This window comes from Apostichopus japonicus, chromosome 19 (genome assembly GCF_037975245.1).
Source record: "Apostichopus japonicus isolate 1M-3 chromosome 19, ASM3797524v1, whole genome shotgun sequence".
Lineage (NCBI taxonomy): Eukaryota > Metazoa > Echinodermata > Holothuroidea > Aspidochirotida > Stichopodidae > Apostichopus > Apostichopus japonicus.
This window is the reverse complement of record NC_092579.1, coordinates 7,240,828-7,257,528: the sequence shown is the minus strand read 5'-3', so window position 1 is coordinate 7,257,528 and position 16,701 is coordinate 7,240,828. Positions and strand designations below refer to the sequence as shown.

Below are 16,701 nucleotides of genomic sequence, written 5' to 3'. Positions count from 1 at the left end.
TCATGAAACTTGGACACAAGGACCATTGGGTATAGGGCCATCAGAGATGGTCCGAAATTGGGGTCAATGGTCACCCGTGGGCCGTAATGGGCCATTTTGTGGAAATACGCAAAATGCTTCTTCTCCTACAGATTCCATGGTACAATGTTGAGGGTTTGTCACGATAGTACTATGGAAGTTTTACCTTCAGTGTGTTCATGAATTTGAGATCAAAGATCAACTAGGGGTCTTTTGTGGCCCGGGCCGCCGCCCTATATTTTCAAATTGCTCCTGTTCGTACAGTGTATGGCCAGTTATAATGAAACTTGGTCACAACGTTCCTCGGGATGAGGGTTATGAGGGGTGTTCGGAAAATTGAGGTCAAATGTCATTTAGGGGGTCATCAGGGGTCATTCTTTGTAATATTTTCAAATATCTCAATCTCCTCAAGATTTTGATGGATCATATTCAAAGTTGAACTGATGATTGTTGGATTGTGTATGAATACACTAGAAAGGTGTTAGTATAAGCAGAACTAGCTGTTACTATAGAAATGGCCCGAACCACCATTTTGATACATTAAATAAACACAGGTCAGTCTATTGTACGTGGCTATACACACCTGCACCAAAAACAATAGGGGTCTTGGAGGTCCAAGTCCATTTGGAGTCACCAAACGCAAACTTGTGGAAAACTTGTTTTATAAGCTACCGTATCTCCCACAGCCAGCCTATCAGATAACATGTGCGTTAGTACAACTCATACGAATAGGAGGCTGCACGGTAAACAACTTTTAAAATGTTATAATGTTATACTTATAGGCTATGCATATACGCTGTGAATGTCGGAAATCAAGTACAACGTCGAGTGTCTAGACAAAGTACCAGCATAAAAATACTGCATTTTTAAACTGATTTCATTGAGCCCCTCCAACAATGTGTAGAGATAATCTGGGAATGTCGGTAATCAAGTAAAACGAGTGTCGAGACAAAATGCCAGCATAAAATACTGTACTTAAAATTGAATTATTGAACCATTACATGATGTCTGGATATGTTGTGAATGTTGGCAATCAAGTAAAACGTCGAGTGTCTAGACAAAGTACCAGCATAAAAATACTGCATTTTTAAACTGATTTCATTGAGCGCCTCCAACAATGTGTAGAGATAATCTGGGAATGTCGGTAATCAAGTAAAACGAGTGTCGAGACAAAATGCCAGCATAAAATACTGTACTTAAAATTGAATTATTGAACCATTACATGATGTCTGGATATGTTGTGAATGTCGGCAATCAAGTAAAACGAATGACAGTAATATTACTAAAGACAAATCTTTTCGTCCCGATCGAACACCAATTGCGTTTATTATATGACCTATACTTTTACTAGTGTTTATAGTTGAGAAGATTCGATCTTATCACTGCCTGTACTTTGTGAATTCTCTACACAATATATATATATATGGCGGATGCCATCCAGTGCCCTAGCTTCGCTGTTTTACAAGGGCGGCCGTCCGACCTTCATTTCGCCTGCCCTGCCACTCTTTCCTCCTCTCCAACTCCGTATATAGTACCTCGATGCTTTGACCTGCAGCGATTTCACCAGCTACCCCAACTCTTCAAATATCCCCGCAAATGTAGTGTGCATATCTCGCTAAATTCCACGCAATTTGTATTAGGCCTGTTCAAACTTCGGAGTTTCAACTGCACATGCGCATATCCTGAAAATTTGTGGAGAAAAGATCATATCACCTTACCTACAACACATAGCCTTAGCCAAAACTCGAGTGTATCTTGGATGATTCGTTTCTTGCATAACATGTTAGCGGGTTTTTTGGTCTAAAATTCTTAACAATGCTGAGCGAGGTTTGTGTATATTCCATTTACAACACAATCCATTTCGCAAATCGAAACTCCGAACTGGATTGGTGTTACGAATGAACTTGCCTGGCGGGTTTAGTAAACTAGTTCTGTGAGTCATATTGCCTACGTACTTCAATACTGTGCCCCTCTTGTTACTCACGAAGCGCAGACTACATCCAACTATAGAGCAACTGATCCAACATTTACCCTGGATGCTTTTCAGTATTTGGAAACAACCAACTCCACGAAAATTATAGTATTTAAATAACATTTTTACGCAATGTCGAAACTTCAATGACTACTTTTGACGATGTATGACTGCAGTAGTTTATGCACACGAATTAGTGTTGCACCAGAATCATGACTTGAAGCACGTGGTCAAAGGGACCGCAAAACTTTACGCAAGTTTGCAACGAAGAAATAACTGTGGTATAAATGCACATTTTACATTATCAACTCTCAATATGGAGAGAACAAAACATACTGTGAGATTTAAATTCCTTTTCAGTATCAGAGATGTTGTGGTAGCTTCCCGCAAAATTCATAGATTGTCTCAACTCATAACTTTCTGCATGTGATAAAACAATTATTTAAATATGACATTAACAATATAAATGTAAATAACGTCCTCGGAGTTGTATCAACTATCATGTAAATATCGTTAAAAACGTGATTTTGTTCGACAAATCAGGTTGTCAAGGATATTTACATGGCTGTTGCTACAAATCCGGCATGACATTAACGATTACCCCCCCCCCCCCTTTTTTTCGCGTTACATAGTTAAACCATCATACTTTGCGTTCGTTGAGCACTGAAGATGCAAGCATGTTTGCAGACAATGGATAAGGGACTATTAACCAAACAAATCTCGGGAAATTTGAGAAAACATCATTGGCTGTATTTAGCATGAAAATCTCTGTAATAGATATGTTGTTAGCACTGCACGGAAGCAACTTGCGGTTGATTGTTATAATTTTTTTGAAAAGAAAGAATGATGTTCGTTCACAATGTGTTCACAACGGAACTTTAGATAGCAACGAAAGTGTAGACATCAACGTGAGTTTAGACATCAACCGCAGTTAAATTAGCAACGAAAGTTTTAGACATCAACGTGAGTTTAGACATCAACCGTAAGGTTTATAAATCAACGTGAGTTTAGACATTAAGGCGCGTTTAGTCGTCAACGTGACTTTAGACATCAACGTAAGTTTAGACATCAACGAACAACAGCAACATGGTAAACTAGCAGCAACAGCTTTAGTTTAGACAGCAACAAACTTAGTTTAGGCAACGAAACAAACTTAGTTTAGGCAACGAAATACGGTTGACCTTTTCGCGTTCCATACTTCAAGTCTGCTCAGGTAGAGGGGAGAAAGTTTAATAGGGTATGTCAGTGGTATTGTTTGAGAGAGTGGGTAAAACAGGATTTAAAGGGGGGAAATAGGAATTATAGCCAGTGGTGTGGCCAGTATTCTGCTAACGGAGGGGGGGGGGGGGGGTATCCCTCATGCGCCCAAAATTGGTGGAATCTGAAAAATGGCCGGAAATTTGGTGGGCCATAAAGTTTTGTGGGCCCTACATTTTTAAGCTCGAAAAGGTATGAGCTTCTGCACCATTGGTGCTCTAGTTGACGTTTCCATTTTTCCTCTCTCACTAATGTATCTATATATATATACTATATATGGTCTAGCATAACGCGTGTGTGTGTATGGACGCCTTGAACAATTGTTCAATTGTGCAATGGAACCAACTGTGGCTGGTCTTGAACTCGACCGAGTCGTCGGGGAACATGACGCATTTCGGGAAGGGGCGACCGCCCCCCCCGAGCAAATTTTCTCTATGATATCGCTAGTAATTTAAAAATAGACAATGCTTAAATGCAACTTACAAGGCCTGGGAAGTGTCATTTCCAGCGATCTGGGAGGCTTTTTCGGCCAAAATTTTCTTGTACGCTTCGCGCCAAACCATGGTGGCGCTTCGCTTAGATAGTTTGCCTACAGGCTTCGCCCTTCCGTTGGCAAATTACTCGCTACACGCCTGTTCGAATTTGTAAAGCAAAGAGCAGACATCACATAATATCAGTGAGCATGAAAATGCATGTTCAAAAATGAACAGCCTCAAAACTGTCTATGTGTGTAGTCAAAGGCGTAGGAGCCCAATTGGATTTGGGGGCTGTAACGACTTGCCCGAAAAATATAACCAAAATTTTTCGCGCGCACAGCGCGCGTTCAACATGTTAATGTCAATAGGCGGAGTGTATAGCCTAGTGGTTAACGCCGGCGTCTCCCAGTCATGAGATCCCCGGTTCGATTCCCCGCCGACAGCAAGGTGTGTCGTCTGGCAAGGGTGTTGTTCAATAACAACTTCCCGACATGGACGTTAAATGGATGTGTGCCGAGAGATTGGCTTCGGTCAGCTTGGGAGTCTATAAGCCTCCATGGCTTCTTTCGCGAGTTCCTGCTTGCGGGAAGATCACATATACATACATACATACACACATACATACATACATACATACATACATACATACACACACACACACACACACACACACACATACATACATACATACATACATACATACATACATACATACACACATACATACATACATACATACATACACGCATACATACATACTCATGTTGTGGGCCTAATGGAGACTTTCCCTGTGGAGACAACTTGTGAGACTCCCATCATCCTTATCAAACATACCCTTTGGAGACTTGATTACACAAGTTGGTATTGGACTGCAGTTCAGTACCATCCTTATGAATCACCATTCCTTCTGGAGACTAGTTTACATAAGTTGGTATTGGACTGCAGTTCAGTACCATCCTTATGAATCACCATTCCTTCTGGAGACTAGTTTACATAAGTTGGTATTGGACTGCAGTTCAGTACCATCCTTATGAATCACCATTCCTTCTGGAGACTAGTTTACATAAGTTGGTATTGGACTGCAGTTCAGTACCATCCTAATGAATCATCCTTCCTTCTGGAGACTAGTTTACATAAGTTGGTATTGGACTGCAATTCAGTACCATCCTTATGAATCATCCTTCCTTCTGGAGACAAGTTTACATAAGTTGGTATTGGACTGCAGATCAGTACCATCCTAATGAATCATCCTTCCTTCTGGAGACAAGTTTACATAAGTTGGTATTGGACCGAAGTTCAGTACCATCTTTATGAATCATCCCTCTGGAGACCACTTTATACATTCTCAAAAACCAAACCTTCCAAATGCTGTAATACCCAACCTGCTTGGTTTAAGTCCAGTACTGTTCTTATTATTTCATCTTGCCCCTTGCAAGCTTGTAATGACTGCATTTTAAATTTCACAAGGGAATTATCAAGAAAAATACAGTTGGCCATGCTTAAATTTTTAGAAAAGTTATTACTTTTCATTACTTTTTTTACATGTATTCATTCCCACTTCTCCAGTAGACAAGCCAAGTGAAGCTTTCATAGAAGTTTTAGTTTATCTCAAACAACAAAGTTCAGTTTTTAACTACAGTTTATTGCCCTGATCATCCGGCATATTCTCTCAGGTCCTTCAACAGAAATGCATACAAATATGAAAAGGGACAGACATTATATGAACACCATTTAATTAAAACAAGTAAACATTACAACATGTTAAATTAATGTTAACAAATGTTCAAATTATTTCTAAAAATTTTAAGCAAGTTTGAACTTACAACTAGTAACATAATAACAGTAATACTGACAACACAACATGGGCTGAATCAATGTACAGAAGTAAAATGACAGTGGACACCATTTTCTTTTTTACTCTATTAGAGATAAGAAAATAGAATGCAAATATGTACTTTGGTCTTGATAATGGAACATGATTTCCATCATGTTTGCATTGGTGTATTAGTTGCATCAAAACTAAAATATCTTCACTGTTGCTAACCTTTCACTGAATATAACAAGAAGGAGCACATGCACTAGTACAGCAAATATGAACCAACATAATTTCCGATGTCCGAAATTATCAGGTACTTGGCATCTGGAATATTTTCTTCTTCAGATTTTTTTACACGTGGTTAACATCTCAAATCTTTTTCACCCACCCTCTGACTCTCAAAGATCATTAGCTGTACGAATTGGAACATAAATGAATTCTGTTATTTATTCTCCTTGATGAAACTAAGCCTTGTAATACTGTCAATAGTAACATTAAAAGGGAAAGCCATTTGTTTAACTTGATAACACAACCAAAATACAAACAAAGTATGATTTCAAAATTACCCAGAAATGAAGCTTTTTAGCTGAGTTTATTGAGTTTATGAGTAAATGAGTTTAAACCTTGGAACTTTTTGATGATCTCACTATCTACTAAGTAGTTTCAACAAACACCTGCTTTAAAACATAGAAATATTGAACACAAAAAGGTAATTTTAAGAAGATCATGTCTCTTTTTTGATAACTGATATTGCCTGTCCTTTACTCTCAAAATAACTTTGTTCTTGTCAACATATACTGTTAAATAGCCTCTCAAAGAAGTTTTTAAATTTTCTTATAAATGAAGCACTTAAGCTAAACTGATTTTGAAGTTTGGTTTCTGACTAAAATCTCAGTTCCTAAAAAGAACTAACAGACATTTGCTATCGGAAGTAAAGAACTGTTAAACACAAAAAATTCATTAAAATGAAACCCTTTAACTTTTCTTTTGCATAACTCACACTGTTCTTTGCTTGTAAAAATACATCTGACTGACCTGATGTAGTAGGCCTATCCACCAGGAAATCTCCTCACTTATATGTTCTTCCCAAAATACTGTAAAAGCTCTCCTCAATCTAAAGAAATTCTTAAAAATTATGATACAGATTTGTATCTCTTTTTGACCTCATTTCCTAATAACCACACTAAACAAACATTTCTATCAGAAACACATTTACATTTAACACAAACAGGTCATTTGGATAAAATCATTCCTTTTTTTTTGCATTATGGACCTGATACAGCAGGGTTTTCAGTCGGAAACTGTTCTCCCGTTAATGTGCTTGAAACCCTATATTCCTTTCGTTGTAATCTTACCATCTTACCTTACAACATCTTACCTCTAAACATATTCTTTGTATTGTAGGGAGAGCAGGAGTGATATCTGTCAGGGACTCTGCCTTCCCTAATGTTCTTTTGGAACAGATTAAGAATGCAAGAAAGACATGAATATTGCCTTACAAACTGAGCTCTTCAGCTGAAAAAGATTAAGCAGTAACCTTAAGAAGGAAGCAAGGCCAATAAACATATGCAATCAAAAATATTGAATTGTTTCACACAAAAGGCTGATTTATATTGAATCATTTAGCTTTTTCACTTGCCTAACATGCAATACCTGTTTTTGCCTGCAAAAATAATGTTCATCTTATTGACCATATGCAGCAGGAACTCACTTAAATTCCTTTTGCCAATCTTACAATTTGGTTCCGGACATAGTCTTTTACGTTGTCAGGAGTCCTTCTGGCGAGACATGGAAATTTTTCAACAGCAGACCTGCAGGCATCTCTGCCAGGGTTTTTTCCTTGCTTTATGTTCTTTTGAAAATGCTTGAAGATGGTCTTTTTTTCCTCAGCTGTCCAAGGGACTTTTTTCTTTTGCTTTCGGAAAAATCGTTTACCTGCAGGAGGTAATAGTAAAACGCAAAGTTTATGTAACCTGGTTAAACTCTTTATTGAATAAAAAACATTTTCTGTGAACTTGCTTCCTTCCCTCTAGTGCTTTTTAAATGATAAATATATATACACATCCACTAACGAGTAATTATAGGTTCTTCTAAAATGCTATAACAAGGGCTTCTCTTTGACAACACTTCCTTGTCGGTATGTATGACATAAAAAGTTTGACTAGATATACCTGATGCACACTGGAATTTGTAACTCTTTTAAGTATGCCTTCAATCACAAAATTACAAATTCACAACAAAACAAGCACAATGATGTTGCAAAAGCCTAGCTAAGATGTGAATTGTCAGTCAGGGCAGAAGTGGGGGCCATCTTGGACTCCAGTTGGTTCCAAACAGGAACCCTTGGCTGGATAATACTCATATAGGCGATGGAATCCAGCGGGGATTTGAAAGTCCTTGACACTATCGAAGTTGGAGTGACTGCATGTTGGCATGTAGTGCACAAAGACTTGCATTGAGAAGGGTACCTCACAACTGGGATCCAAAAAATGGACATTCAATTAACCAGCTTAGGGTCTTAAATTACACTCATCTTTCTCAGATATAACTTGCATTATCTCTACCAAAAACTCACCAGATGAGGTGTTTTCCAGTACCAATTGATCTTGAGAGCCCTGTATTCCCATTTCATCATCTGAATTGTTATCTGTAAGACAGACAAATGCCAAATGATTAGGTTAATAAAAAACAATGGTCACAAGTTTGCATGGCAAAAGTACTAGCAATTTTATTTCAATCAGGTAACATGTGGGGGAATGAAGACTTGAGTAACAGGACAGATGTCAAATTGGTTTGTGGTTTTTCCCTTTAGACAATGCCTCAGAAAATCTGCTAAATATCAAGCCTATGTTCCCTCATTTCTACCAAATTGCATCTACTTGACATTTCCTTCATGAAGCCTGATACAGTAGCTTCTTTGTATTCCAGGCAAATTGCTTTTAATAATTTACCCTGTGTCTTTGATACCTTGGCTTTTATATAAGATCATAGACAAAAAGTGCAATATGATACCAAATAAACCAGGAAATCAAATAGCTAAGTGATTCCTTGCAAATGAGAGGCAACTTTAGACAGAAGATACCAACATTCGGTGTTACTCAACAAAAATGGCCAATATTGTACAATTGCCTTGCAGTAATTGTCAATGGGTGCCAATACAATACAAGGCTAAACTTCAAACCAACTTTCACTCTTTCAATCATGATCTCTAGCTTATAGCAGAGAAACTTATAAATAAAAGGCAGAAGGGTGCCATATTACGTTTGATAAGTCCATCAATGTTACATGTCTACATGGTATTAACATTTTTCATTTCTTGGAACGGTTTAAGTCTGGGCAATAAGTTAATAACTAAAAAATATCTTCCTAAACATTGATTCTAAGAATACTTTCACCTAATTTGAACATCAAAATATGTGGTCTTATCGGGACAATGGACTGCAAGAAATGCTTGCTCTGTATCAATGTCCTCCTGTCAGATTTTTGTGAGGCCACATAAATTCCTTGATGACTGTAAATAGCAATTTATTAATCAGTTTTCTACGGTATTGTTGTGAGTGCAAGCTAACACAATCCTTTGTTAGGATCCTGGCCTAGCACACTAAAGCAGCTTAAGGTAATAAATCACACTCATCTTTCTGTAGTCCCTTTTGAACTGAACTGCACTGTAAATGTTTTTAAAATATTAAAAACTGTATCAATAAAACCTATTTTGGTAAGGATTGATTTGGCACTAATTCAAGATAAAGGTATTGGCCGAAGGTGGAACATACCTAGGGAGTCAATTTGACAAGTATGTGAGTTTGGCTGCAATTGAATCCCATGAAAGAAACAAAGATATGGACTCATCCAGGGGTATATAGATCAAGGTTAACATACTTATGTTTTTTATCTTAAATGGCAGGGCTGGAATACAACATAAGTCTCAGATATCACTTGCATTATCTCCACAAAAAACTCACCAGAGGAAGTGTTTTCCAGTACAGGTGGATCATGATGGCTCTGCTTCCCCTCCTCATCTGAATGGTTATCTATAAGACAGACAAATGCCAAATGTGTAGATTAGTTGATAAGCAATGGTCACAAGTTTACGCAACTAAAAGTAATAACAATTCTACTTATTCGGAACATGTTATCTATCATCCAATGTTCCCTGAAAGACGTGAGAACAAATGGGGGCTGGAGAGTTAAGTAAGAGTTGGTTTGTTGTTTTTCCTTAATTACAGGCAATACCTTTGAACATCTGTTTAATATGATGCCTATGTCCGTTCAATTCTACAGGTACTTTCATTTGCCATGTTTACCAACATGACAATTCCTTTTCAGCCCTATATAGTAAGCTTTGTGTTACAAGAAAGTATACCCAAGAAATAATTTACCTTGTTTCTCTGATATATCTACCCTTTAATATGAGATGTCTAGATAAGACATGCAACATAATACAAAAGAGACTCACCACCCTCAAGCTGATGCATTGCAACAGATTCTTCAATTTGTTCATCTTCAAACACAGGAATGTCTGTTGGATTGTGAAGTTCAAAAAATTTGTCTTATAATTGATGACAAAATGTAGCCAAAGCAATCTTGGGGCAACCTTTAGAGAAATTAGGTAGAATGCCAGCCAAAACCAGCCTTTTTTTACTGAAATGGTCAAGGTACTAATATGCTTGCACTGATCTGACCTAGAGTCATGGATGCTGAATAACTCCAGTTTGTGAACATAACCTAAGTTAAGTAACATTGGCATATTAAGTCATTTTATTAGAGAAGATGTTAAATGTTCTTTACATTTCTTGTCATAAGTAGCTTACTCCTGCTAATTGAACTACTTAAATAAATTCTTACCATCAACACTGATTTCATCCAACGTCTTTCCTCTTAAGTTAGAAACTTTGCCTCGATCCATGGCAAGGAGCAATTTGGAAACTTTGCACAGTTCAACTGTTGACTCCTGGAGTCTATAATATTGCTTGTGAATTGCCACATCATGACCAAGATGGCTTGCCAGCCACTCTACCTCCTGACTACCAAGACTTAAGACTTGTGAGACAGTTGCAGCATACTGTCTCATTTTGGTGCTCTTTATGGTCTCTGGTGCTTCTAAATCCAGACCAGTAATTACTTCAGAAAGGCACTCTCCTCCATCAAGAAATGATGCTGAAGTAGACCTAGCAAACACATATGGGTTGCCGGCTGGTATGCCAAATGATTCCCTTTGATCAATGATCAACTTAAGAGATTCAGAACATTCTGGTGGAATAATAACTGCGACTGGACGGCCACGTTTTCCCACAATTTTAACTAGCTGGTACCGCTTAGACAGCTCTTTCTCCAAAGCATTTAGATTATGAGCTAATTCATCAATCTGACATTTCTCCCACTGCGGCCGGTTTAAGATGGAAGCTACAGGCAATTTTGCCATTTCAGCTGGTCTGCGTTTGTTAAAGACGATCAGTCTTGCTAGGGTCATTTTCTGCAATAGACGATAATCTCTGAACTCAGGTTTAGCACTCATCAGTTTACTGGTCAAACTTTTAATCTGAGATCGTGTGTGCTCAGAAACTTTCTTCAGATCAGAAGCACTTGGGAGGCTGACTACTTTTTCACACTTTCTTACATTCAATGTGGAAGCAGCTGCTGAAGCAACTTTCACATGCCATTCTGCTTGATGAAGTTGCAAATATGTTTGCTTCTTCTTCAGCTTTAGCATCACCTTGCCTTATTGCCTGGCTACGCTTGATTCTTGTGATCCAGACCAAGTCATGCCCTGACTTTATAGCGAATGATGGAAACTTATACTGACAATTTCCACCATTATCATTTTCAACTATGGCACATCTTTTTTCCACTGCCTCAACTACCATATCAAACTTGGATGGTTTTATGAAATCACTGATGTTCTGGCCACCATTAGGATCAGATTTCCTTAGTTCTAGTAAGACACTAGCAAGTGCTCTCATTTTTTGGGACACAATATGCTTTCTGGTTTGCTGGTTGCGAAGCACTTGGTTTCCATATTCAAGTATGAGTATGTCATTGCTAAGAACATCAAACAGCTCATCTCTCTTCATTGAAGATAAGACCATTCTTTTCAATTTGTCACTTGCTCCGTTGTACCGTTTCATAAGGATGTCACTTTCCATGCGAACTCGTGATCTCTTTTTACTTTCTCCCTTGGATTCTGATTCTTTGGCAATGCATCTATACCGCACATGCCTCCACAAATCATCCTTACTAACATATCCCAAACACTGTGGACAGGGGCCGTAATCATCCAAGTCAAAGTAGGCTCCAGTTGATGGTCTTCGCATCAAAATTATCTCTCCAGTCTGTGTTTGTATCACTTCTTCATTGTGAAAGAAATTTCCTTTGTTTCGCAGAAGGTCTAGTTTAACTTTCCGCTCCCTTGATCCCACAGGCAGTGCCATTATCTGTGCAACAGCAACTTCATCTTTATGTTGACTTAGATAGTGTCGACCGATAACAACTTTTAACAACTTCCCACAAAACAAGCATGCATTTCTTTTATCGTAGACTCGTTTGGAACCTTTCTCTGTTTGTTTCCTTTGAGCACATTTGACATGGACTTCTTCTTCCTCCTGTTCTTCATCATCCAACTGCTCCCGTTCACAACCTGATGAATTATCTTCACAGTAGCCTGCATCCATTTTAGCATCAATCACTTTATTGTAACATGTCCCTGAAGTCCCAGGGACATCTTTGGGTAAGTCACATGTGTCATCATCCTTTTCAAGATCACTGTTCTTTTCTGAATCACCAGGGTCTGGATGATAATCTGAATCGGCTTCATGTTCAGAAGCATCACTCATGTCATCAGCAACTTCATATTCATGAGTACTTTCAATATCACTTAATAGGGCTGTTTCACAGTCTACCTCTGCTGCCATAATAGGAAAAACGTGTGTATCTCTAAGAATGGATCTTATCTTAGCAAGTTCCTTCTCCAGATCAGACCTAGTGTCTAATGTCTGATTTTGCTGTGAGCTGTCCTCTGCATTAGGTTTCTGTTCAATAGCTTTATTTGCTTTCCAGTCACCACATTCTTCAATGGGAGATCCCTCAACCATTTCCTCATCATCTTCTCTCCGACGTGCTGTATTATGCATCGCCATGTTAGGTAATTGTTCCCTATCCTCTTTATCAGGTTTGTTACCAGTTTCTTCTTTTGTGTATCCAGCAGCGGTCAATTTTTCTTGCTGTGAGTGGTCCTCTGCATTAGTATTCTGCTTACAAGCTTGATCTGAAATTTTGTCACCACTATCTTCAATGGAAGATACCTCAACCATTTCCTCATCATCCTCTCTCTGAAGTGCTGTATTATGCATCGCCATGTTGGTTAACTGTTCCCAACCATCTTTATCAGGTTTGTCACCAGTTTCTTCTTTAGGGTCTTTAGCAGTGGTCAGTATTTCTTGCTGTGAGTGGCCTTTTGCATTAGTATTCTGCTTACAAGCTTGATCTGAAATTTTGTCACCACTATCTTCAATGAAAGATACCTCAACCATTTCCTCATCATCCTCTCTCTGAAGTGCTGTATTATGCATCGCCATGTTGGTTAACTGTTCCCAACCATCTTTATCAGGTTTGTCACCAGTTTCTTCTTTAGGGTCTTTAGCAGTGGTCAGTATTTCTTGCTGTGAGTGGTCTTTTGCATTAGTATTCTGCTTACAAGCTTGATCTGAAATTTTGTCACCACTATCTTCAATGGAAGATACCTCAACCATTTCCTCATCATCCTCTCTCTGAAGTGCTGTATTATGCATCGCCATGTTGTTTAACTGTTCCCAACCATCTTTATCAGGTTTGTCACCAGTTTCTTCTTTAGGGTCTTTAGCAGTGGTCAGTATTTCTTGCTGTGAATGGTCTTTTGCATTATTATTCTGTTCACAAGCTTGATCTTCTTTACTGCAACCAACATCTCTCAACATCTCATTGGAAGATCCCTCAACAATTTCCTCATCATCTTCCCTGTGAAGAGTTGTGTTGAGCACCATCATACTAGGTAATTGTTCACAACACTCTATATCCAGTTTGTCTTCAGTTTTGTCCTGAACTTCCTGTTGGGTACTCTTGCCATCCTTGTCTGTTCGCCAAGGAAGATTTTTTAAACCATAGTCATACCGTATCTCGTCACCAATATTAATTTCCTTTGTTGAAAACAAGCAAAGAATAACTTCTTCATTGTGAATTATCTTCTTCATTCTGCAGTTTGCTTTTTGGGGTTTTTCATCATTGACAAATTTTCCAAGTGACTTTTTCACATGGGTTGCATCAATGCTGAAAGATATAAAATTAAAAAAAAACATGTACAATTATTGTGTATTTCATTAAATGATTGCAATCATTAAAGGAAGGCAACCTTTTATGCCCAATGAATTAAACTTTCTCCATGTACAAAATGAAGAGAAAAGTCTCCCATGAATATCTTCCTTCAAAATCTCATTCTTTGTGGTGGTAACTCCCACAATGCCTATAGACCTGTCACTACCATTACTCTTGCCCAAACCCAACAGTAAGCTTCTCCTAGCCTTATCCCCTGACCAATTAATTAAAATTAAAATAAGCAAAACCCTTCCCGTATATCCCTTCCAAATTCCTTTCAAAAACTACAAAGTCAACAAGTAAGAGATTCATGTTATTACAAATCTCACCTTGTTTGCAATGTGATGAGTTAAAGCTTGACTGACAAAGATTTTCTTTTGAGTTTTAAAGAAGTTCATGTATTGCTTCAGTAGCACCCCTATGTAGTACTGAAGTGAGTGGCTTTAGCACACTACACACTGTATTATGGCTGTAGATAATTTCCTTGATAGCTCTTGACAGGAGCTACTAATTGTGTTCCTCAGTTGGAATTTACAGGCGCTACAAAGCATGAGCGCGATCTTGCGGAATGGTGAGTACTCTACTACTGATAAATACCTTACTTTTAATATAATATTAACACTCTACTTATAAATACCTGTATCATTACAATTACTACCAACAAGTACCTTATCATGGAGGACATGATTATTCCAAAATCATGATCATTAATAACTCACAGTGAAATAACACTAATCCTTAACCAGAATGCAAAAATGCATTGTGCTACCAATGATGTAATATGAGCACTTTTCTTCATGAATCTGACGTAATGTATACTGAGGGTGTACAACATACTTGATCTTTGTATTACAGTGCAACGCATTGTGTTGTGACAAACAATAAATTCACAAAGGCACGGGCTGTCCTGAAATGACCATTGACCTCAACAACAGGCTTCTTGTACTAAGAGTGATACATCAGCAACTAAATTTAATGTCCTACTTTTCACAATTTCACCCCTCATGAACTCAACCACTGACCTCCGCCAACATTAGGCTTCTTGTACTCAATGTGGTACAATTACATACCAAATATGTGATAGACATGTCCAAAGCTACCCTTGTGATGTTATGTTAAGGAAGGTGCCTTAGTGAAGAGAGGCAGGTAAGAGGGGAATGAAGTTAATTAAATTTGATATGGCATATCTAATAACAAAATATGAGATCTGTCCAAGGTTCCTTTCTTGCAACATTTTACAAGGTTTCCACAATTTGACCCCTGGTGACCCCAAATGATATTGACCTCCATCAAAATCAAATTGGCTTTATTGTACTTTATGTGGTACTTCTACAAACCAAATATGAAGTCTGCCCATGATTCCCTTCTTGAGATGTCTCATTTACAAGGTTTCACAAGTTGACCCCTGGTGAGCCCAAATGACCTTTGACCTCCTTAAAAAACACTAGGCTTCTTGTATTAAATGTGTGACTTCTACACACTAAGTACAGTATGAGGTCTGTCTAAGCTTTCCTTCTTGAGGTATCATGTTTACAAGGTTTTCCACAATTTGACCACAAATAACCTTTGACCTCAACCAAAATCAATAGGCTTCTTGTCCTCAATATGGTACTCCTACACATTAAACAAGAGGTATGCTCAAGCTTTCCTTCTTGAGATATTGTTTTTACAAGGTTTTCACAATTTGACCGTCGGTGACCCCAAATGACCTTTGACCTCTACCAAAATTAATAGGCTCCTTGTCCTTTATATGGTACTTCAACACACTAACATATGAGTTATGCCCAAGGTTTTCCTCTTGAGATAATGTGTTTACAAGGTTTTCACAATTCGACCCAAAATTTGCCAACAACATAGTTCAAAGGATGAAGTAAGGTAACTGATCCATTAGCAAAAGTTCTAGAGACTTCTGTTTGACTTCTGGCATATTTCAGTATGAAGTACAAATTGGAAACTGACTTGCACCAACCTACATCAAGTGAGCTTTATTTGACACCTAACTCAAACAGAATTGTAGTTTTAATCCAACTGACAAATGATGTTAGGCTAGCAGACTAATTGACTTTTCACTGACAGATCAGCCTGGCTGACATGGTCAGGAAACTTCGAAAAGAAATTTAACTTACCATAATGTCTTGCCTCTATCAGAATAAAAATACTGATAGCAGTGCCTCAGCTGACGATTTATGTAATCAACCTCCCTTTCCTCTGCCTCTTCTGTTGTAATTCTCTCCCCCTTGTACTGCAGCAAGAACTCCCCATTCTCAATTGATTGTGTTGCAAACACTCCATATCTTAAAAAAAATAAATGAAAAACTATGAACAATTTCCTTTAAAAATGAATAACAGCAAACACAACTCTCCAATATATAATTTCTCTAATACCACTAAAAATATCTTGTTGCTTAGCCATGCATGTATGTTATTACTAGTAAAGCACTCACCAATCCTTTCACTGATGAACTTCTTCTCAAGACCAGGGTGATCCTGCTCATAGTTGGGTACATCTGTATCCTTTGGGAAGATTAAAAGATATCAAAAGTTAACACAGTGACAACACAATTACTGAATACTGCAAATTAAAGCTCTAACATGTGTTCAACAATATGGATACATGTAACAGTATGTCAGTGTCAAGAGAGACAATGTGCATTGCACTGCATGTACAATCAGTAGCTAGGGTGCACCGCAATGGGCTCCAGCCACCATGCCAGTTTACTTTATTGCAAGTTGTTTGTGCTTATGCAGAACACAGTGTAGAGGTGCAAGTATACAGAAAGGCCCTAAAGCTAATTTAATGTACAAGGGATTCAAAATTA

At 38.0% G+C, this 16,701-nt stretch overlaps 2 protein-coding genes across 3 annotated transcripts in view; one reads left to right on the top strand and one right to left on the bottom strand.

Moving 5' to 3' along the window:
• LOC139959555 (TWiK family of potassium channels protein 7-like) overlaps positions 1–16,701 on the top strand; it is a 29,814-nt gene that overhangs the window by 3,709 nt on the left and 9,404 nt on the right. The window lies entirely within an intron of this gene.
• Positions 4,500–10,524, bottom strand: LOC139960429 (uncharacterized). Its single transcript, XM_071958773.1, has 5 exons — positions 10,385–10,524; positions 9,996–10,058; positions 9,502–9,570; positions 8,115–8,186; positions 4,500–7,474 (listed from the first exon to the last, which is right to left on the bottom strand). The coding sequence occupies exons 1-5, from the start codon at positions 10,443–10,445 to the stop codon at positions 7,251–7,253; spliced, it is 489 nt and encodes a 162-aa protein (XP_071814874.1). The 5' UTR covers positions 10,446–10,524; the 3' UTR covers positions 4,500–7,250.

Excerpts from the sequence above, each read along its gene's own strand:
- LOC139960429 (XM_071958773.1), bottom strand. The coding sequence starts at position 10,445 with ATGGATCGAGGCAAAGTTTCTAACTTAAGAGGAAAGACGTTGGATGAA. Across the intron at positions 10,059-10,384 it reads GGATGAAATCAGTGTTGATG|ACATTCCTGTGTTTGAAGAT; the intron begins GTAAGAATTTAT and ends ACAATCCAACAG. Across the intron at positions 9,571-9,995 it reads AATGCATCAGCTTGAGGGTG|ATAACCATTCAGATGAGGAG; the intron begins GTGAGTCTCTTT and ends TCTGTCTTATAG.